This window comes from Grus americana, chromosome 10 (genome assembly GCF_028858705.1).
Source record: "Grus americana isolate bGruAme1 chromosome 10, bGruAme1.mat, whole genome shotgun sequence".
In the NCBI taxonomy this organism is placed as follows: domain Eukaryota; kingdom Metazoa; phylum Chordata; class Aves; order Gruiformes; family Gruidae; genus Grus; species Grus americana.
This window is the reverse complement of record NC_072861.1, coordinates 6,738,870-6,760,892: the sequence shown is the minus strand read 5'-3', so window position 1 is coordinate 6,760,892 and position 22,023 is coordinate 6,738,870. Positions and strand designations below refer to the sequence as shown.

The following is a 22,023-nucleotide window of genomic DNA, read 5'->3' as shown; positions in this document are numbered from 1 at the left end:
TGAGCTTGGTTCCTTGATACATCTGGAGACACAAAAAAAAAAAAAAAAAAAAAAATTACACCTTTGTTTGTATCTTAGAAAACCCAACTCAGACATTTTGATTCATCATTGAAACTGTTCAAACTGGCCCTTTTTTACAAACATGGTACCAAACACCATGTTTGGTTCAAACCACGAAGTGGTTCAGGATGACTGCAAAACCTAGGGGACATTATTTTGTTCATCACAGCACAAGGCATATTTTAGTCACTCGCATTTATCCTTCTTTTTCTATTAAGTGATACTTAGCTAGGATGTGCATGTAGGTGCATACAGGAGGTCCTGACAATCTCCAGTAGTCTCTCACTCCTTCCTTAAAGCGGACACTTTGTGGCAAAGTATTTATAAACCATAGCCTCTGTCTTTACCCTCTGCTTCCACTGTAGAAGCAGAGATTCCACTTTGCCCAGTTATCCATCATCTTTTGCAATAATCCTTTGCTAAAGCTCAAAATACTCCTGGCCAGCAGAAAGCTTGCTGCAGCTGGGCTTCTAGACTACAGCGCTATTGCTGTCACTCCCTTGACCTGTAAGTTGGAATGATCTGAATGCTGGAAAAGCAGGTTAGATCCCAAAGATACCTGGTAAAGTCTTTTTTTAAAGTGTGTTACACGAGAGGAATTTTCCTTGTGTTACACGCTGGACAGGAGTAAGATAAAATATCTTCTTTTAAACAGACATACAAGATATACAACCACCTCCTCCACTGTTGATAAAACCAAACACAGTCACGCCACGGGGAGGGAGGAGACTTCCTTTTATTCACCTATTATTCACCTGCGGTTACGCTGAGATCGCCCTGCCACTATTTCGCCACCACCCAGGAAGCAAGCGCCCAAGCTGTCCGGTTTCTCTTTGCCAGCACCAGCTCCGGCGCCCTCAATAAAGTCCCCCTCAGAGGCCGGACCAGATCCGTCGAGGAGAAGCGGCCGCGGAAGGGGGGGGGGGGTCGGGCAGCGCTTCGCCCCCGAGCGGCGGGGAGGGCAGGCCGCACGTGGCGGAGCGGCGCGCGAGGGAGCCCGCCGTGCCCGCCGCCGCGGGGGCATGCGGCTGTGTGACAGGAACCCCCTGCAGGCGCGGCGGCGCGGCGCGGCGCTGCTCGGCTCCCTGCTGGTGGCCGCCGCCGTGGCGCTGCGCAGCGCCACCCGGCCCTGCCCCGACGCCCACCCGGACGCCGCCGCCCTCCCCCGCTGCCGTCAGCGCCTCTACCGGGCGCTGGAGCTCTCCCCCGGCAGGAGGATCAACTGCTCGGGGATCGTCCGTGGGGACGAGGAAGCCATCCAGGAGGCCCTGCTCAGCAACCTGGAGATTGCGAACAAAAGGGGTTCCCTGACGGCTGGCGAGTACCTGAACATGACGAAGGACTGCAGCAATTTCAAGAAGACCCGGCGGTTCATTGAGTTCCCACTGAGTCAGGAGGAGGCAGAGTTCCCTATCGCCTACTCCATGGTCATCCACAACAAAATCGAGATGTTCGAGCGGCTCCTGCGGTCCCTGTACGCCCCTCAGAACATCTACTGCGTCCACATTGACAGCAAGTCCCCGGCCGCCTTCCAGGAGGCCGTGCGGGCCATCGTAGCTTGCTTCCCCAATGTCTTTGTGGCTAGCCGCCTGGAAAAGGTGGTCTATGCCTCCTGGTCCCGGCTGCAGGCCGACCTCAACTGCATGCAGGACCTGTTGCAGAGCCCTGTGCCATGGCGCTACGTCCTCAACACCTGCGGCACAGATTTCCCCATCAAAACCAATGCCGAGATCGTCCGTGTCCTGAAGGTGCTGCAGGGGCGGAACAGCATGGAGTCAGAGAAGCCCTCGGCCCTCAAGCGGGAGCGCTGGCAGTACCACCATAAAGTGGGGGAGTTCATCTTCCGGACAGCCACAGAGAAACTGCCACCACCCCACAACTCTCCCATGTTCACGGGCAACGCGTACATCCTGGTCACACGGGCCTTCGTGCAGCACATCTTTGAGAACCCCACGGCACAGCAGTTCCTCGAGTGGGCCAAGGACACCTACAGCCCTGACGAGCACGTCTGGGCCACCCTCAACCGCATGCCCGGCGTGCCAGGCGCCATGCCCCAGAACGACAAGTTCCAGCTCTCGGACATGAACGCCCTGCCCCGCCTGGTGAAGTGGCAGTACCTGGAGGGCGACACCAGCAAGGGCGCGCCCTACCCACCCTGCACCGGCCAGCACCAGCGCGCCGTCTGCATCTACGGGGTGGGCGACGTGCCCTGGATGCTGCAGCAGCACCACCTCTTGGCCAACAAGTTCGACCCCCTGGTGGACGATGCCGCAATCCAGTGTCTCGAGGAGCACCTGCGCCACAGGGCCCTCTACGGCCGGGGACTCTGAGGGGAAGCCGCGGAGACCCTCGCCGGCACCTGCCTTCTTCCGCAGGCGAGTCCAGCCGGCGGCGCCTCAGGGACAGCGGGAAGGGCTAGAGACCCATGTCGTGAGGCGAGACGGACTCCGGCGCATTACCGGCGCTGGCGGAGGGTTCCTTCCGCGGGGCGGGCGGGCGCGCGCGGGCCTCGGCGGACCCTTGAGGAGAAGCAGCCGCGCGCGCATAGTCGGCGGGCGCGCGAGGTAACGAACGTTCGAAACGGCTGCGCGGGCCGCTGGGGCGGGGGCACCCCCAGGAGGGCTGCGGACGCGGCGCCCCGTGGGCCGTCTCGGCAGGAACGGCCGGAGTGGAAGGGCGGGACGGCTCGGCCGCCCCGAGTCTGCCCCCTCCCCTGCCCCCCGACGCGCGGGCTTCTCCTCAGAGACACCCGGCGGGCCGCGGTCTCCCGCCCGGCACCCCAGGCAGCTTCCTGACAGACCGTCTTAAAGAAGCGGGGGTAGTGTATTTTTCCATTCTCCGTTTACAGTCTGTTCGCAAAAGTAACCCCAGGGCTTCTTGTCATAGACAGGCAGGGCCAGGTCATAGACCACGGTGACTACATGTCCTGCTACAAAAGCAGAGCTGAAACTATAATAAATTTGCTTTTCTACAAAGCACCTGGCAGGCCACCCCCTCCTGGCACCTGCTACACTGCTCAGCTTAACATCAGGCTGCTGCTTTTGCATTACTTTAAAGTTTAATGGCTAATGGCTATTGACAGAAATTAAAAAAGAATCCTTCAATAAAATCAAATATATGAAAATAGATGGCTATTTGGTGTTCTATATCCTGTAGTCCTCTGAGGAGAACTGGTTGTGCTCCTAAGCAGAGTCATTAACTAATTAATCCCTCTGCACCCCACTTCTCCATCAGTAACACAGGGAGAGGGATGCTGGTGTAGTTAATGGTGTGTAAACCTACATTTTCTAACATCTTCCTCTCTCTTTCCCTCCCCATAGAAAAAAGATTTTTGTGAGGAGTGCTCTTGGTAGTATAATTGCCATATCCAGTAGTGTATCTCGCCTTTTGGATGAACAAAACAATCACATCCAACACGTCGTTGTGTTCTTAAGTTTCTAGAAGCTGAAAGAAAGATTTGTGAACTTATGTATTTCACCAGCGTGTATTTTTCCCACCTTCTCACATTAAAGCCAGCCACTTTCCATGGATCCAACAGCTTTTCACTACCTATAATGCTGAGGGATTAAGTCAGTTGTCTTCGTACTACCAAAAAAAAATTTTCAAGTATTTTTTTTGTCAGTAAACACTCTCACCTTTGTAAATTTGAGGGCTCTGGTGGAGAATTAGCATTGTACAAAGAACATCTGAAAGCAATTCCATAGCACCAGGCTACATTTATTGCAGTTATGACTGCAATCACACAGATCTTTAAAACATTGATTTAAATAGGATGAGAAGACGAAATAACTGACTTGAAAAGGTGTGCCATTGCAATTGTTAGACATTTTTAAATGAACTTGGTTGTAAAATGCTGATTTTTAAAATGCCATGGTGATTTCACAGCACGCATTATAGGTAAAAACCCCAGCTACTGGCAAGAAAAAGGTCTGAAATAGGAATACCCAAAATATCATTGGGCATTTGTTTATTCAAAAAGAACAAATAAAGTAATAGGATTGCTGTTCCCAGTGGAAAACTCTTTCCAACTTATGTAAACAAACATTTGCTACAACAGAGACTAAAGCTTTATGCTAACCTGATAGTAACATAGAAAACTTAAAAATGGTTTCAGCAGCAAATTCAACATTAAACAGCAAGTATTTCCATGTCTAGTACATTCTTTTAGAACAAACAAAACTCCTCTGCTGACTCAGGGTAAGAACTCAAGTCTCCCAGCATAGAAGACTGCATCTAACCACTGCTGCCTAATCTGATTTTGCTTGTTGGAGCTCTTTCATTTACTTTAATGCGTATTAGCCAAAAATGGTAAGCCACTGCCAGTGGTTCATCAGGGGACTGGGATACATTCAAGTTTCTGGACTAAATCAGGCAGAGCGGTGTCATTGTGTTTCTACCTATGGCAAAGTGTTGTCTTTTACTCTTGGAAAATGGAGAAAAAAGGTCCATATTCACAGGGAGGAAAAAAAAAACCAAGCATACTTCTCTATTCTAAGGAATCACATCAAAACCAAACTCATTCATGAAATAGATGTCTGTAAGAAGATCTAAAGAATTTATCTCTCAACGTTATGAGCACCTAGAAAAAGCAAAAAAGTGTTTGGGGGGGTTACAAGAAACTCTAACCTGAAATAGTGAAAGATTGTTGAAAGAGGGACTTCTCTATTATTTTGCAAATGTAACCTGTAATTTACAGGTTACTTACAGATTTGTTAACAGTAATTTTTATCCCCTTCACTCTGTAAATATGTTTAACTTATTCAGCAGTTTCTTCTCTCAGAAATATGAAGTATTGCTTGTACACAATATTTAAATAACAGTGTTTCATTTATTATTGATAGACACTGCCCTGATGGAAAATGTTACAGATGGAGAGAGAGACACCACTATTTAGATCTGGGGGCGGAAAAAAAGCGCCACTTCAAATGTGTTCCATGGTAAGTCTTTTAGCAAAGTCAGAATAATTTTTCTTTTAATGTTACTTCTTGCAATTCATGCCCTTCGTGATTAGACCTGGAGACAGAGAACCTAAGCATTTATCCGCATTTGAAAGAGCTTGCCCATAGAATATGAAGGCCTCAAGTGAAACCAGCATACCAAAAAACAGCTTGGGTGACACACTAAGAGAGACAGGAGGAACCTAACAACATAGCCTACACAGCCTTCGCCATTCAAAGAGATCACTGATTTGTATGAAAACAAACGTTCTGACATTATTATCTGGAGATGTAAACAACGTGTAAACTTCCACATCCAATTCTCTTGATTCAAAGAAAATTTTCAGTTTCTGTTGGTGTTATTACTCACAATTTATCTTGGATGATTTGGTTCCAAAAACAAAGGCGTATCTTGTGCAAATTTATTTTCAACTCACCCTCTCCTTTTAGTAGTGACTTAATTTCTTCTGAAAGAACAAGACTACTCCCAAATTCAGAAGGCCAACTAAGACAAAAAGATTCTTACAAAGGAATGTTCACAGCATTTCCTCTTCCAAAGACATTAGAAACGTCAGATTTATGAGTGCAGTTACATGTCAAAGCAGTGATACTGAAAAGAAAAAAGAAAAAAATTTCTGTCTCCTTACCATTACAAATGTCAATAAATATCACTCAACTGTAATACAGAACTTTGTATTCCATAGATCTCAAAGTATCTTAGCAGTAAGACAGCTAGCATCTTAGAAATATGGCCACAGGGCACAAAGAAAGGATGTAACTTGCCGAGGTTAGTTGCAGAACTGAAAAAAGAATAAACTTCAAATAGAGTAGGACAAGCTCTAGCCCAAAGTAGCAGTGTCATATCAGAATATAGGATCAACCCCGAAAAACAGGTTAAGCCCCATATGAACTTCATCACTAAAATCTTGGGCTATCCAAATTGGAAATACAGTCATATCAGAAATATTAGTGTTAACTAATCTAGACTAGTGAGGGGATGAAAATCTACTTCGGACACTTCTGTCTAGAATCAATTGTTAACAACCTTAACTTTAAATAAACCACCAGTTGTTTAAGGAGAAAATATGTTGCAAATTGCCATTTACCTTTTGAGATATGCTCTGGAAGAAGATGAAACTGTAATTCTGAAATCTAATAACAGATTTATTTTTTTTTAAACTCACCTGGCTTTAAGTTATATATTATTTCCAAGTGGTTTTCACTTTATTTTTTACAAGAACAACCTAATGTGAGCTGAAACTGGCATAACATATATTTACACAGCAGGTCCATGAACAGCTCTTAACTCTAGTTAGGAGGGTGTATTTCCTTCTTGCTTTGCATTTCTGTCATACTCTATATGATCGTCTCTGAAATGTCCTATGACAGATGGGTCAATTGAAATAAATTCAGAGGAAACCAGGTAATAAATTCTGAACAAACTAGAAGTAAAAATGGCCTATAGGAACAAAATATCAGTAAAGTATTTGCAGTCATGAGTAAAATTGATTCAGGGCGCAGGGTTAGGGTGTCCTTCTGACTGCAACAGCAGTGACCATGAAACATTAACTAGACTCACAGTGAACTATTTTCTACTTCCTTGGAAGGTGCAGGCTCTTAGCACAAGGTGTAACCAAAATATGTATCTGTGACTTAATACCTCATAAGCCAGAATGGCTAATTTATACTGTATCTTTGAGCAAAGCTATTGTCCTAACAAAGATCACCCTTTTAAGTTACAGTGAGGGAAAAGTCCACATCTCCTAGTACAGTCTTATTAATTTTTTTTCCATGCTTTTTTTTCTTTGTACTTTTAGAGTACAGAAAAGTAAAACCAAGTCATTATTACCTTAACTGAAATACTACCTCCTAAGCTGCTGAGATCCTTCATAGCAAATCTCTGTGTTTTGAGTAACTCTTTTCTGTCTCATTGTACCTAATCATTGTGTCAAAGTACATAATGATCCTGCGTAAACGTGTCTTCTGGGAATTCATCATAAATTCTTCCTGCTCTGCACTTTCCTGTAATTTGTGTGTGTCTGATAACATGTAAAGTCAGGTATTATCATCCCTGACTGAGCAAACAGCTTCAGATAACATCCTGGAATTCACAAAATCCTTTTTCTCAGAAGCCATGTTTAAACACAGGCAGTCACCCATAGCCACTTCGGTATTGGTGTTTATTCTTTCCTCTTCTTCACTTTATTTAATTTACTTCCTAAACAGAAACACCTATTCCAGCTCAAGGTCAAGGTGCAAGGGTATCTTTTACTTTTTCTCTGCTACTGACAGGTGGAAACAAATGTGACCTTTCTGAAGAAAATAAAAAAAAAACCCACCCCCAAATAAAAGAATCAGTCCATAAACACTACAGGCAAGGAAGAACCAAATAGGCAGCAGCAAGTATGTTGATGCTGTAGCAAGTGAGATAGTTTGTCTTCCCTTGGATATTAAAATAGCTTAGCATACCAAAAGTGTAGTTAACACTTTTAGGTGTAAGTTCAACAAATCTTCCAAGACCACAAAGCACATTAGTCATATGAACATGGAGGGATTAGCTGAAACACAAAAACCAGCAAGTGGCAGGAGAGTTATGAAGAGTAAAGCAGTAAAAAGCAAGATCTAGTGGCACTAGATCCCCTTACCTTCTCTTTGCTCCCTTCTCCTTCAGTGAACTGAAACAGCCTCCACAGAAGTAGCAGATCCAGGGCCCGGACAAACACCCTCCCAGAAACATGGTTAGAGCCAAGAAGAATGTGTGCTGCCAAGCCAGTGTCAGAACTTGTGTTGACAGCTGTGATGTTTGCAGGAATTAATTCCTCCAGAAGCATCAGCAGGCTTCTCTTCTGCAGTGAGCAGGCAGCAGTCTTCATCCCACAGGCAGATACTCCCTGAGGCATCACTGGAGCAATGCTAGACACCCAAAAGATTATTCCCAAGAATTATTTACACCTCAGTATTCCTCAAGAGCTGTTTTTCTAAAGACATGGCAGAGTTAACAGGGTAAATATGCTGAATGGGGAGTTTAAGAAATAAAGGATAGTTTAGAAACAACAACAAAAAAAAAGAGAGAAACTAGAGGTAAGCTAGGAACAGTATTTCCAAATAAAATACAGAGAAAAGCCAGATAAGGTTGGAACACCAGACCTGTGTGAGGTTTACTGTAGAAGTTTTAGAAACCATAAAGCAACCTTTATTTGTTTCCTCACATACACAAACCCAACACTACCTCCTGCAGTTTTCAACAGTATATTCACTGAACAAATAAACACTAAAGAAGTGGTACCTGGAGCTTCTGCACCGTAACATAATTGTGCCAGAAACACGGCTGCCAAATGCTTCTCTGTCGCATATGCACAGATTGCCTTTTGGCTCTCAAGGACAACGGACCACAAGAGCAAAGAACAGCACTGATCACAAAAGTTCAAGTATTCTTTCTGTACATAGGTAATCTCAGTAGTCTGTATGCATCCAGATTTGAATCCCATGTCCTAGAAACATCCCACAGGTACAAAAATATCAGATACTTACATTGCCTAACACTGCAGTGTCATGAAGGAGAGAGAAGATGCATACGTAAGTTAATTTTAGGAACAGTAAGTAGTCAAACTTATAACAAAATATTTGTTTTGTAAATTAAATACAGAGTACTCGGAAAACAAGAGGGATTCCGCCGTAAGAGAGGAAAACAAGCGGTTTGCAGAGCGACTGCTTGATGCATTTGCCATAACCAAACAGAGCTAGCGTATGTTACCAGAAAATTTTAAACACTGATGTTAAAACATTAACTAGATTTGAAATAAAGCTTCTAATACCAATAATTATCCAGGCAGCAGCAATACAAAAGGTTTAGGGTACATGTTTGCCTTTCTTTCCTTCAGTTTTTATTTTTGTTTGGTAACTTCTCTCTTGTTGTTGTTTTGTATGAAAAGCCTTCTCAGACTCTCGCCTTGATACAGGAAAGCAATGTCTAGATTACAGAAGCATATGTTATGACTGGCCAATTGTCCCTACTCATTTGTTTGCCGTTTCACCTAAAGCATTCCCTTACTCCCCATTTGTGCATGCTTTCTAGCCTTTCAGACTGACTGAATTACACAGATTCCCTCAGGACACAGTCCCTTCATTATCACTGTGCCGAGGAACAGATTGCTTCCTGTCCCCAACCATTCCAGTTGCTTCAAAAATCTTGAAAGCTGTGCATTTCTTTTAAGACTACATTATAATTAGCAAAAGAAAAACGTTAGAACAGTTCAGAAGCATCTGTAACATTTAATAGATTTTTTTCATCTATGTCACTTTTTGTCACTCAATTCAGGCTAAACAAGCAGCTAATCAAAAACATCAGTGTCACTTAAGCATTTGCATATTTTTTTCAGTACAGGAAGACTCAGGTACAGACCATGTAACTTCATTTCAGAATATCCATCCCCTTTTCAAATGTTTCCTTACAAGGCAAGGCAATATTCAAATCTGTTTTCACACCGAATAGGAACCACCAGCTAAGTAGGGTATACAATTCAAAGTATTATTGTTATGCATCAGCACAGGGAGTATTCCATCACATTCTCCTTCCAAAGGACCAAGTCTAGAGCTTCAATGGGTTTATTACTTTTTTTAAACAAGTCGGTAAAGTTGTCCTGAATTATGAACATAATCATTTCTAGTTCCTGCTTACATTGATTTGAATTTCACTGATTAGTAAGTAGCAGACATCTTTGTCAACAAAACTATTTCTCCTTTCATTTGTACTTTTTCTTAGTATATATATTCATTACATTATTTTCTTTTTCAGTTATTTATTTTCCTTTCATTTAACAGCTGAGGTAGCACTAAGCCTGCAAGTGCTAAAGTAGTAGTATACAACTGTTGAAACACAAGAGAAGTCTTATAGAAGAGTATCAATGAAATGTAAACATAAATCCATTCCACACAATAACCTCACATCATCAGTACAATTGTGCTTGTCTATTTAATTTGTTTTTAATGGAAAAAATGCTATAGTGAATAGCTAACACACACTTAATTGGAACAAAATCAGATCTATAATTATTTGCATTAGGAGAGATTCCAAAGGCAGAGAACTGGAGATTGAGAAGTTTCTGTCCAGAGACAGGAAGAGACTGCAGAGTTGGAGGTAGGAACAGCAAACTTTTATACTTCTAAGGGCTGAAATTCAGTTTAACACGATTCTTAGAGAACAAAAAATGTTTAAACCTGGAAGATTGAGTCTGATGTAGAAAAAGAGAAAACCACAGTACAGATACATATTTGCGTCCTTTAAGATAATGACCTCAACAGATACTTACTGTGCTGTTCAAATGAGAGCAATAGTCTGTTGTTCTGTTTTCAAAAATGGTTACTTACCAATCTGCAGTTTGCAGCAAAGGACATTTAACATAGATACAAGAAAAAAAAATTGGTGGTTGTGTTGGGTTTGCATGGCAGGGTTTTGGTAGCAGGGCGGGGGGGGCCTACAGGGCTGGCTTCTGTGAGAAGCTGCTAGAAGCTTCCCCTGTGTCTGATAGAGCCAATGCCAGCCGGCTCCAAGACGGGCCCGCCGCTGGCCAAGGCCAAGCCAATCAGCGCCTCTGTGATAACATATTTAAGAAGGGAAAAAACCAGTTAGAGCTTTTGCAGCCGGAGAGAGGAGCAAGAAGATGTAAGAAACTCTGCAGACACCAAGGTCAGTGCAGATGGAGGGGGAGGAGGAGCTCCAGGCGCCGGAGCAGAGATCCCCCTGCAGCCCGTGGTGAAGGCCATGGTGAAGCAGGCTGTCCCCCTGCAGCCCATGGAGGAAGGATGAGGGGGTGTAGAGATTCCACCTGCAGTCCGTGGAGGACCCCACGCTGGAGCAGGTGGAGGCACCTGAAGGAGGCTGTGGCCCCGTGGGAAGCCCACGCTGGAGCAAGTTCCAGGCCGGACCGGTGGACCCGTGAAGAGGGGAGCCCATGCCAGGGCAGGTTTGCTGGCAGGACTTGTGACCCCGTGGGGGACCCCACGCTGGAGCAGTTTGCTCCTGAAGGTCTGCACCCCGTGGGAGGGACTCACGTTGGAGAAGTTCGTGAAGGACTGTCTCCCGTGAGAGGGACTCCATGTTGGAGCAGGGGTACAATGAGAGGAGTCCTCCCCCTGAGGATGAAGAAGCGGCAGAAACACTGTATGATCAGCTGACGGTAATCCCCATTCACCATCCCCCTCTGCCGCTGAGACGGGGGCAGAGGTTGAAGCCAGGAGTGAAGTTGAGCCCAGGAAGGTGGGAGGGGTGGGGGGAGGTGTTTTAAGGTTTGGTTTTATTTCTCATTCCTCTACTCTGTTTTGCTTAGTAATAAATTAGATGAATTTGCTAAGTTCAGTCTGTTTTGCTCATGAGGGTAATTAGTGAGTGATCTCTCCCTGTCCTTATCTCGACCCACAAGCTTTTCGTTATACCTTTTCTCCCCTGTCTAGTGAACGAGGGGAGTGATAGAGCAGCTCTGGTGGGCACCTGGCTCCCAGCCAGGGTCAACCCACCACAGTGGTAAACATAGTACTTGGAACAGTCTAGCAAACAAGTTTGTGAACTTTCTCACTGGAAGGAAGCAGAAGTTAACCAAACCACAAATACATAACCTTTGATGTCCAAAGGTCCAATTTAGAGAATGGTTAATATATCAGTCTGAAAAGGTATTAGAAGAGATACTAAAGCTTTATTACTTTAATTAATAGACTAGGCCACTGACATGTACAGAAAGGTTTCAACATGTAAACTATGCTCCAGTTTCTGCACAAAGTCTAAAGATTTAGACTGATCTGAAAACATTTACCCACTGACTTCTGTAGTTTCCAGTTTTTAGTAGTCTGTAAATAGCCTACTGTCAAAAATAAATGAATTTGACACTGCTGTGGCAGCAAGCATTTCTATGACCACACTGGAACAGTCACTGCTGTTAAGTCAGACAAATGAGCTGTCAGTATATTATGTTGATACTTCTAGTGAAGAAGCTACTTTAAGGGTTTCTTGATTTATTTAGTGGAATGTATAAGTCTAAAAAGAAGAAAGTTATCCATTTGATATCTCAAAATTCATAGCTCAACTCTTTCACTGCAATCCTGTTGGCCAGGTGTCCAATTAAATGTATTCCACATAAATACAAAAAAACAATTAGAAAAACACTAAAACAGGCAGCACTAACATTTGTTGAGAATGTGGTGCAATCTTACGAGACTCAGTTTCATTATTTCAATTTGATTAGCTGTGCAATAACTTTAATACTTGGGCAAGTGTATTATTAGCAGAGGGTACCAAATGGACAAATTTATATAGAAAGCTGCAGTAACAGACAAATATACTGTCTGGCATGAGCTGCTAAGCTTCTGTTGATGTCCTCCTCCACCATTCTGAAACAGCCATTTCTTGTAGTACTAACTAGTGCAACCACACTCAGAGACCTGTAACTGAAAGACCTTTGCCTTTCCAACATTACTTTAAATGCACTTAGACAATATTGGGAGAATATATTACATTTATGATTGTTTTTAAACAAAGTTTTCCAATGATCACTCATTCACAAGTTTTTAAATAAAAGTTTATTACAGAAATTATTTTGAACAAAAAAGGCAACAGTATCTGTTGTAATTTTAAAAAAAAAAAGTAACATTGTATTCATGCCCTATAAGGTGAACTGAAGAAATGCTACCGGTATTTCTTCGGCTGTCATTCTGTGATGCTTTCTAGTATGGATTAACTCACGTCTGCATCACAAGAATTAAGCATGAACACAGTCCCTTTCCATGCTTCTTTCCAGAAAGTGCTGCATATTAACAGAAAATATTGCAGACAACCCACAGTTCTATTCATTCTGCAGTATTGGAACCAGTGTCTAGGAAAGAAAAAAGAAAGTATGAGTAATATATACCCCCACTACAGTTGAGTATAAATTAAAGAGAATCAATAACATTTTCTAATATCTTCCCCAAGCATTTTAGAACATGTTCTATACCTACTCAGTTGCCTCCACTGCTATCAATGCGATGCATGAACTGCTTGTGCTGTTTCATTTCAGTTAGCAACATTGAAAAGAGCCAGTGCAAAACTTCAAGGTTGTGCACACACATCATTTGCTATTAAGGCATTAAAAATACAAGAACCTTTGCTCTAACTTGTAGTGATACACAAACACTTCACTGCAGTCAGCCACAAGCACATCTGGCTAACTCACATGATCTACTAATGAGAAAGGGTTTTGTACATCCAGTAGCATAAGCTGCTATGGAGTATGGGCTACAGTTTACTAAGCATTTTGAAATAGATGCAAGAATGAGCATGATCTTCATAAAACAACTGAGAGCGATTCTCTGTTCTGAACTTTTGTCAGAAGCACCAATTAACACCAGGACAATTTCTGGTATTACTACCATTACTGCTTTCTTGTTCCTAGAGCTATGGAAAAAATACGTAACTTGGATACGGAGAAAGACAAGTCAGTGTTTACTACGTTCCTTTAGCAAGTCAACTTCTTGTGGGGAAAAAAAGGCTGTAAAGTTATTAGCAACTTTAAGTCATCCAGTTCTTTAAATCTTATCTGCATACTTTATCAAGAGTGAAAACGATTAATACTTAGAAAGTAAGGTTTCCTCTACTAGCTATAAGCACACAAAAAATAAACAGAGTAAGATTATATGCTTGGCTAATACCAGAGGTTGAGCAAATAATAAATTCTGTCAACTCTTTAGAACTACAACTTGAAGTGACCACTGTAATCATGCCAGGATCAGGAAACCGTAAAGAACCTGTTTCAGAGGTCTAAGGTGTATTTAAATAAAGCCTTTTCCATTCTCAGTTCTTCCTTTTAGCATCACTCCCTGGGGATAAAACAACTGGCACCATTGCACACATCTTTAGCGATATTCTACCACATTGATGGTTTTAAAAGTTATAAACCAGCTGGCCACACAAGTCACTAAATGACTTTTTCCAGTAAATAACTTCAAGAAACATTGACAAATGTACTCCAGTCAAGCAGATACGGAACATAAACTCCCGTAAGCAGTGTACATACAGTGGGCCTGTTGAGCAATATATAAATCTTATGATTTGCAAATGCTAACATAAGCTTTTCACGTGCTTGGGTCCCCTACTATAAAATCCAGCAAACAATTGCTTAGACAGTTTTCTCAGACAATTGCTTGCTCAAACTGATGAAGCACACCTTGAATTCAGTAAAATATGGTGCTGTTCTAATGAACGGGATAATACAAGAAAAAAATCAGCACACAGAAATTGAATTAAGTTACTTATGACTTTCTAATTGCTCTAGTAGTACGTACTTAACAACAGGTGTACAGCAATCTCCAACACATTCCTACTTCAGAGCTAATGAGTTACAGAAGCATTTAAGCTTGCTTTTGTTTCATTTCTCATCATATGTAAAAGGGAGTGCAGAGCCCTACTTTTGTCTGAATAATACAATCAATCTGGCTGTAATCAGACATTTGGTTAAAGCTTTCTATAAATGATCAAGTCTTGTGTCTCAGCTTATGTATATCACATTCCATACTTACTTTTTCCATCACATGCTACAATTTTCACTTTATCCACTTTCACAAGTTCAGTGACCTCCCTAAATTCAACATCATTCAGTACAAATGTCCATACGTTGTCACAGAACCTGTATGTATTCAGAGACCCCTTTAAAAAGACAAGAGACATTTTCTATAGGATGCATCCCAGAAGTAACAGAAAATATGTTTACCATCTACTGAACTACATACCTTCTACAACTAGGTTTGCCATAAAGCCAACTGTGAACCTGAATGCATACGAACTTTGCAAGCAAGCAATTCTGAGGAAAACTGTAGTTTAAATGCCCTCCAGTGGCTGACATGTTCAAGACCATGTATTAATGTTACAGTCTATCCAAGAGCAAACTGCACAGGTACACTAAGAACTTTTATAAGTTTTCTAATCTGCATAAAGGATCAGTTTCAGAAAAGATTTCTTAAAACATAGGCCATAAGAAAACTCAGTTACAGCAGTGATCATAACAAGATGTGAATTTTGCAATTGTTTAAATAAAGCAATAGTTTCAATAAAAAATCATGACAAAACTGATCTATGTGACATAAAGGGGTATTCGTCATGTTTGATGTATTACTGAGGATGTTGATATGTAAACCTTTTGGCCTTCATCTCTACATACTCTTGAACTTAAGCTCCAAGTAAATTTTTTTTAAATTTATCCTCCAGACACATGCTGAACAGTTTTCTATACCGTGTTACATACACAAAGTTTATTGTGTTAGAGAAAAGAAGTTATGCTCTTTTTAACATACCTGTATGGGTTAAAAATCTAAAATTTTAAGAGCTCACTTCATTAATGCATTCTGCATAGACTGTAGAGGAAGTGTTAGGACATAAGTTAACAAGACAACTGCTTGTTTGTTGTTTTTTTTTTTCTCCTCAAAATTACAATCAAGTTGACATTTAATAATTTGCTGACTATCTGATATTAATTAGGGAGGCTAGCTAGGAAAAAACCCCCAAACTTCTTTTTTTATGATACCTACAAAAACAGCTACAAAATGATCCAGTGACTTGCGGAAGGGTAGATCCACAACTCTCGAGTCTCTCGACATTATAGATATGGCTGAAAATCTGGCCTCATCTCACTTCTGCTAGGTACAACTCAGAGAAGCAAGTCCCCCTCCCCATCTGCAAGGCACTGAGGGTGGCAACGCTACCCATCAAAGCATTTCCCTCTTCCTCTGGTTTCATCCGCCCACCGAATCTATTTCTCATTTTTGCTTTCCTTAAAAAAATCCCTAGCAGAATAAGAAGATAACAATCATTACAATTACATACAGAATATACATGTAAACAGTCATTATTTCAAAGTCAAAACATATCTTCATAACAGCTTTTAAGGATGTTCTGCATCAGCAGTTATTTACCGCACCTCAGGAAGAACTTTTTTATATATTGTTATCTTACCCTGAAATTGACTCTGTTCCTGACCCGTTGTGCCAATGCTGAATTAATAGCTTTATCAAACTGAAGTAACACCTGAAGGGCCAGCTGAGGTGTGATTTGCTGTGACTAAAGTAGATTAAAAAAAAAAAAGTTTTGAGTTGTTTCAAAGTAAACTTAAAACAGCAGTAAAAATTAAAAACCTCAAAGTTCACACGAAGCAGAACTCAAAGTATTACATTCCTGTGTTTACTTCCTTTTTCCTATTTTAACTCTGAGAGAAGAAACGATGTCCTAACATGATTTTTTGTGCTACACAAAGATTTCTTCTGATAAACATTCATTGGAAACAACCAGAAGAGCAGGAACACGATTGCAGTGTTCCAGATTAATCTGGCTGCCCGTCTACTGGGCCATGCAACAGGGGATTATGCCACTTACATAAAACATTTTCCTTCATCTAGAATGTTAAGAAAACGACTTCCCATGTGAATGGAGTATCAATAGCTTTTGGTTTTAATCATTAGGTTTCCCAAACATTGGCCGTAAGTACCCTTATACAGCAAGCACCAAGCCGTTTTAATAACTAACCTCTCTTTTTATTAAGCTAATTGCCCAGACCCTGAACCCCGCCCGTACCTGTATGAGCTCGTCCAGACTCTCCTGCAGACTGTTCCCCAGCGTGGTGTTCCTGTATAGCTGATATGCCATGGTTTACCGAGATGGGCTGGACACCCTCCTAATCATCCACGGCTCTGGACGCCAACTACGTCCTCGCTCTCATTTAAAAAGCAAACAAACAAAAATTTTAAAAAAAATAAAATCTAGAAAACATACAGAGCCCTTAAGGTACAACACACGGCAAGAGCAAACAGAATTTTAAAACTCATTCCGCAAACACTGACCGACAATTAAGAGCGCTCAAGAGCACAAAGCATTAACGATCGGCAGGAAAACCGGGCCGCCGGGGAAGGCAGTAGGGAGGGAGCCGCATCGCTGCCGGGACGGGGCAGTCTTTGCTCGCCACCCATTCGGCTTCCAGGCCGATCCCCGTCCCCCCGCGGCACCGGGAGCGCGCTTAGGAGCCGTTGCGGGAATCTCAGGCAAGAGCTGGGCGCTGGGCACCGAGCGGCCTTGCGCACCGCCCGCCGCCTTGGACCAGGCCCCATCGCCCCCCGCCCCAGCGAACCCGGGGGAAGGTGCCGGTCGCCGCACCACCGCCGCGGGCAGCTCCGGCCGCGGCCCGCAGGGCGCGGGTGGCCAGCCCCGCCGGCGCCACGGGAAGGGGGAGCCGCGCATGCAGTGCCGCCCCGCCGAGCCCAGTCCCGGGGCTACCCCCTCCCGCGGCCCCAGCCTCACCCGTTCCCAGCGGCCGGAAGAGGTACGGGCCCCTTCTCGGCCGCCCCGTGGCCCGGAAGCGGAACGGCGAGGGCGGTGACTGGGCCCGGCCCCATCCCGCCCCCCGGAGCTGGAGCCGGGGGGTCGCGCTGCACGGCGGCTGATACGACTCGGGCCATGGTGCAAGGTCGCCCCCGGAGCAGAGCTCGTCTCACGCGGTGAGGGGAGTGGAGCTCCTCGGCCACCCGGGGCAAGGGCAGGCGGAGGGGCGGGAGGCCCCCAGGGGCCGTGCCTAGCGCAGCCACCCCCCATCCATTAAACATCGAGTTAGTGCTGCAACGGGTTAGGGTTAGCTTTTTAAAATTACACAATAAAGTCAGTTAAACCGTCTGCATTTCTGGGTTTAGGTTTATTTTACCTGATCAACTAAGAGTTACTTGCCTTCCTTATTAAGAGCTTAGCCCATTTCCCTCTAACTTACTTAATCCTTTGAAATATTCAACTCCAAAACTATCTTAATTGTTAAACTTCATTGCGACTAATGAACTGGCACCTACAATGCTGTGGGAACCAAATTTAAATTTCATTTTTTTAAGGAGGAGTTGGTGCATACAATTACAAAAGATTCTCATATTATCAATATATTCCTAAGCAGTAAAATAAAACATTCAAATCTTTTCCAAAGGTATTTATTGCAGATAGCATTTATTCTTTTTCCTAATTAAAAAGCTTCCCATAAGTGTTAACAGCTAGCACATTCAGAAATGTGTTTATCACAATACTCCATGACACCTTGGAACATAAACAGAAAACAGAAGTTCATTTAAAAAGGAAAGATCGTAACATTCTTAAGAGGTAGGTAAAGAGTCTTGTACTTACATAGTTTTATATTAAAGGGGCAAAGGAAAATAGTCACATCTGTGAATAATATTAATAGTCAATTTAAGCCATTTATTTATGATTCACAACCTATGCTTTTGCATGACTACTGCAGCTTCATTTTGTTAAAGACTGCACATTTCCCATATCACACCTATTAAACTTTACTAACAGACAATGTCTTAACCCTTCTATCTACTGTTCAACTGGTAGAGCATTCTATTACATGGGCTTTTCAATAAAAAGGCTTTGATCAGACGACCGAATAAGAAACACTGCAGAACTGCAGAGCATCTGTCTTCAAAGAATACTCTTTGAAATTATTAACCTGGAATTCCATGTCATAAATATTAACTAGCAGCTGAGGAAGCTAGAGTAAGGAGCATGGCAAGAGAAGGACTTGACTTTCTGAAAACACTCCAGTAGCTTCTCCTCAGATTGTTTTCAGTATTGGGAAAAAAAACCCAGTATGTTTAAATCAAAGTAATCTGGACAGTCCAAACTGCAAAAAGATCTAGTTGAGTAAAGAATGGCTTTAAATTCACTGATCTCAGTCATGCTTGAAGGGGATGACAAAAAAAACCCTGTAACAGGAGTGCACCCTCTTCACAAATGCCTTTTTTTCCTGTTAGCTCAATATTGGGAACAAGATGTGATAAGGAAAACAATGTAGTTCAAGTGACAATTTCGAAGATAGGAAAGCTGCGAAATCTGTCTTTCAGACTATGACTATTTAAAGATTCCTTAAATTTCAGAGTGCTGCTCTGACTAAAACCAGGTATCCTTAAAAAGTACAATTAAAGCACTTGTTTCAAGCATCTCCAACAACCAGTCAGTAAAACAAATCCTCTAGAGAATGACCTGCATCCACAAGGACTGAGTAAGAAATTTCCTTGAAAGCTTTGTAAGACTTCTGCGGTTACAAAAAGCACACAAGCTATTATCCCTCTCCCCTCTGTTACTTGTATGAGACTTTTCTGAGGGAGACTGGAATGACTTGAGAATTACAGTCATCTCCAAAGACAACAGCTTTTGATAAGAGTTGTGTTTAAGCCATCTTTCTACATAATAAATACTGTATAAATCCATAGGATACACAGACAAAAATTTAACACTGGAAGAAATACACTTTTCACCAAGGAACTTACTTCTTTGTAACAGATTTAGTTTAGAAAGTGCCCGTTCACAATGCAGTGCCATTATTTTCTGTTAACTACAGACATTTCAGTAGATGTTATCAGTGAAGCTGATGTATGACTAGGCACCAATGCCACCCTCTCCTCCCTATGATACACCTGAGGTCATTTCATAAAAGATTCCATTACCACCAACATGTAATCTAATCCTGAAGTCTGACACAAATTAACTGTTGAAAGGTTTTAAGCTGTCATTAGAGCACTTAAGTATATGATGCAACAAAACTTACTGAAACATGCTAATACAGGCTATATACTAGTGTGCAATTCAGTTACTATTTCTCAGTACAAAGTTCCTCACAGCAAGTACTATTCTTCACTTGTTCACTGAAAATAAAGGAAAAAATATGCTAAACTGCACTGTTATGAACAATGTTACATGTTATTATAACTAGTTTAGCTTTTTGGAACCAAAAATTCTCTATTTTAACATCCCAGAACCTCAAAGAGTTCAATCTGTTTCAGCACTAAATCCTTATACATTCCTCTCCATTACTTTCCAACAGAACATGGCTTAGCCATACTACACAGAATGTCAAGAACATTCAAGCAATCCAGAGTCTATTCACATCAGTTTTTAACGACACTTTCTCCAAAATCTTTGCCAAATCAGTATACAAATGTCACATCCACACACAGAGAGGCCACTGGCCCAAACATCTCTATTTCAGTTAAGCACAGTAATAACAAAAGACAACTAACGACTTATTACCACACACATATATATATATAAGCTAACGAGACCTCCAAATCAATGGTAAATTAGTGACTCAAAGTTATCTTTTCTTGACAGGGCTCAAATTGTATTTTTACTTTTAGAAGGAAGTGCCATTGAAAGCTGAATTCCCTACAATACTGTGTATCTTATCACAAAGTGATTCAGGTTTTGAAATAACTTTTTATTAAAGTATGACATTCCAACTTTTCATGGTTTTAAATACTAAAATATATTAAATTATCTCATAGATTTAAAAAAATATAAGTATGACAAAAAGTTACCCATTTGTGTTCAAGATAACTTTGGGACCTCTTCACTTTTTGTAAACACCCACCTCACCATTAAATGATGAGCTGTAAAAGGTCAGAGGGGAGTAATTCTTTAGTACACCTGTTTCTCAAACTGTGTATCTTTAGGGACAGAAGAACTGTTGTGCTGTATATTCATTCACAAAAAACTTATACTAGAGAAATAAGCACATACACATTTCCAAAAGAAATAGTACTACTGCAGCATGAAACTCATCCACCAGAAAAGACAACAGTAACAATCCCATCATTTGATAATATGGCCTATACAGAGGATTGGCTACTCTATACTGCACTATACACATAGGAAGCAACAGGACATACAGAAATACAATCCTTCCACAAAGAATGTGATTTTACTGAAAAGATGACTTTTTTAATTAGGAAAAATTTGAAATGAGATGAGAATGCTTAGCATCTAGCTTAGGACCCACACAGAATCAGTAAAAATCAGGAAGGTTTACAGGTTTGCATGTTCATACACACCACACGGTGAAAGTATCAGAAGTAAACAGGCCATAAGTGTCCAATTTATTGACTGGAACTTGACATTAATCTGGGGCAACATCAAAATTGAAGCAGGAGATAAGACAGCCCCAAAGAAACTGTTCACATTTGTGTTCTGCTTTCAGAGCAAGATCCAAACCTGATGAAATGGATGCAAGGCAACTTGAAATCAGCATTGCCTGTTGAAAAAGAACATCCTGCATCTTAATCTCTGAAAATGTGATACAGAAGGTACTGTAAAAGTACCTACATCTCAGGATTAAAGTCTCTGAATTGCAGGCTTAAACTCCTAGAGACATGGGCAATTTGTCCTCATCTGACATGAATATGCTCTCAGAGTCTATACATGTATCATTAGAGAGTCTTGACCATGGAACTATCTCTTCACTGCTATTTATATTTATCAGTGTCAGGTAGTAATCTGGTTGAATGCCACTTTTTTTTTTTTTTTTTTTTTTAAGAGAACTGTATAACACTAACTTTTAATAGAATTGAGAACTGATATTTTTGGCTTCAATACAAAGTGGTGAGCACAACAAAAACCAAAAGTGATGATTTAATATATGTGCTATAGTATTATATTGCTCAACTCCTGAATGGATTTATTTGCTATTTCCCTGTAAGGACAGGTACATGCAATGATTATCAAAAGATATTACAAACTTTTACAACATATCAACCACTGCATTATTGTTGTCCTGATAAACCTATAAACACTAGTTATGTGTGCAAGAACACCTGTTACAGACACAAGTTTACTACAATTGTGGGGAGAAAAAAAATCCCAACTTTTAAATCTTTTTTTTTTTAAGTGAAATTAGTACTGGTATCATGTGCCAAACTGAGAGCTTTAGAAATGGATGTTTCATGTACAGGGATGACACAGGCAGCATAAGGCTCCCCATACCTCTGCAAACAATTAATATTATGGCTAGAATATCTATGTAACTCCTAAGCTGTACTGAGTATGACCAGAGTTCCTACTGGTGAGAACCGATACTCATCCAGAAAGAACTGCAATGAACCCATTTCCTACTGGTAACTCATTAATATACTCATTTTCTACTGGTAACTGAAGTCTGCATTCTCAAAAATGGACTACAAGATACCAAAGCTCAAGCTCACTCCAGTG

The 22,023-nt window shown here is 41.8% G+C and overlaps 2 protein-coding genes across 6 annotated transcripts; one reads left to right on the top strand and one right to left on the bottom strand.

Moving 5' to 3' along the window:
* The first annotated feature begins 1,082 nt into the window (after nt 1-1,082).
* GCNT3 (glucosaminyl (N-acetyl) transferase 3, mucin type) lies at nt 1,083-10,187 on the top strand. 2 transcript variants are annotated; one of them, XM_054837204.1, is made up of 4 exons: nt 1,083-2,878; nt 4,902-4,997; nt 7,669-7,735; nt 10,060-10,187. In XM_054837204.1, exon 1 carries the CDS (start codon nt 1,083-1,085, stop codon nt 2,388-2,390), a length of 1,308 nt encoding a protein of 435 aa, XP_054693179.1. In that variant the 3' UTR covers nt 2,391-2,878; nt 4,902-4,997; nt 7,669-7,735; nt 10,060-10,187. The 2 variants fall into 2 exon arrangements, with proteins under 2 accessions (XP_054693179.1, XP_054693180.1); XM_054837205.1 differs by lacking the exons at nt 7,669-7,735; nt 10,060-10,187 and having other exon boundaries at nt 1,083-2,624; nt 4,902-4,932.
* A 2,364-nt stretch (nt 10,188-12,551) lies between these two features.
* On the bottom strand, nt 12,552-17,450 carry GTF2A2 (general transcription factor IIA subunit 2). Of its 4 annotated transcripts, none has more exons than XM_054836493.1 (5): nt 17,305-17,450; nt 16,585-16,724; nt 15,970-16,074; nt 14,541-14,667; nt 12,552-12,859 (listed from the first exon to the last, which is right to left on the bottom strand). In XM_054836493.1, exons 2-5 carry the CDS (start codon nt 16,654-16,656, stop codon nt 12,834-12,836), a joined length of 330 nt encoding a protein of 109 aa, XP_054692468.1. In that variant the 5' UTR covers nt 16,657-16,724; nt 17,305-17,450; the 3' UTR covers nt 12,552-12,833. The 4 variants fall into 4 exon arrangements, with proteins under 4 accessions (XP_054692468.1, XP_054692469.1, XP_054692471.1 ...); XM_054836494.1 differs by lacking the exon at nt 17,305-17,450 and adding an exon at nt 17,135-17,298; XM_054836496.1 differs by lacking the exon at nt 17,305-17,450 and adding an exon at nt 17,161-17,185.
* Between the last annotated feature and the right edge of the window lie 4,573 nt (nt 17,451-22,023).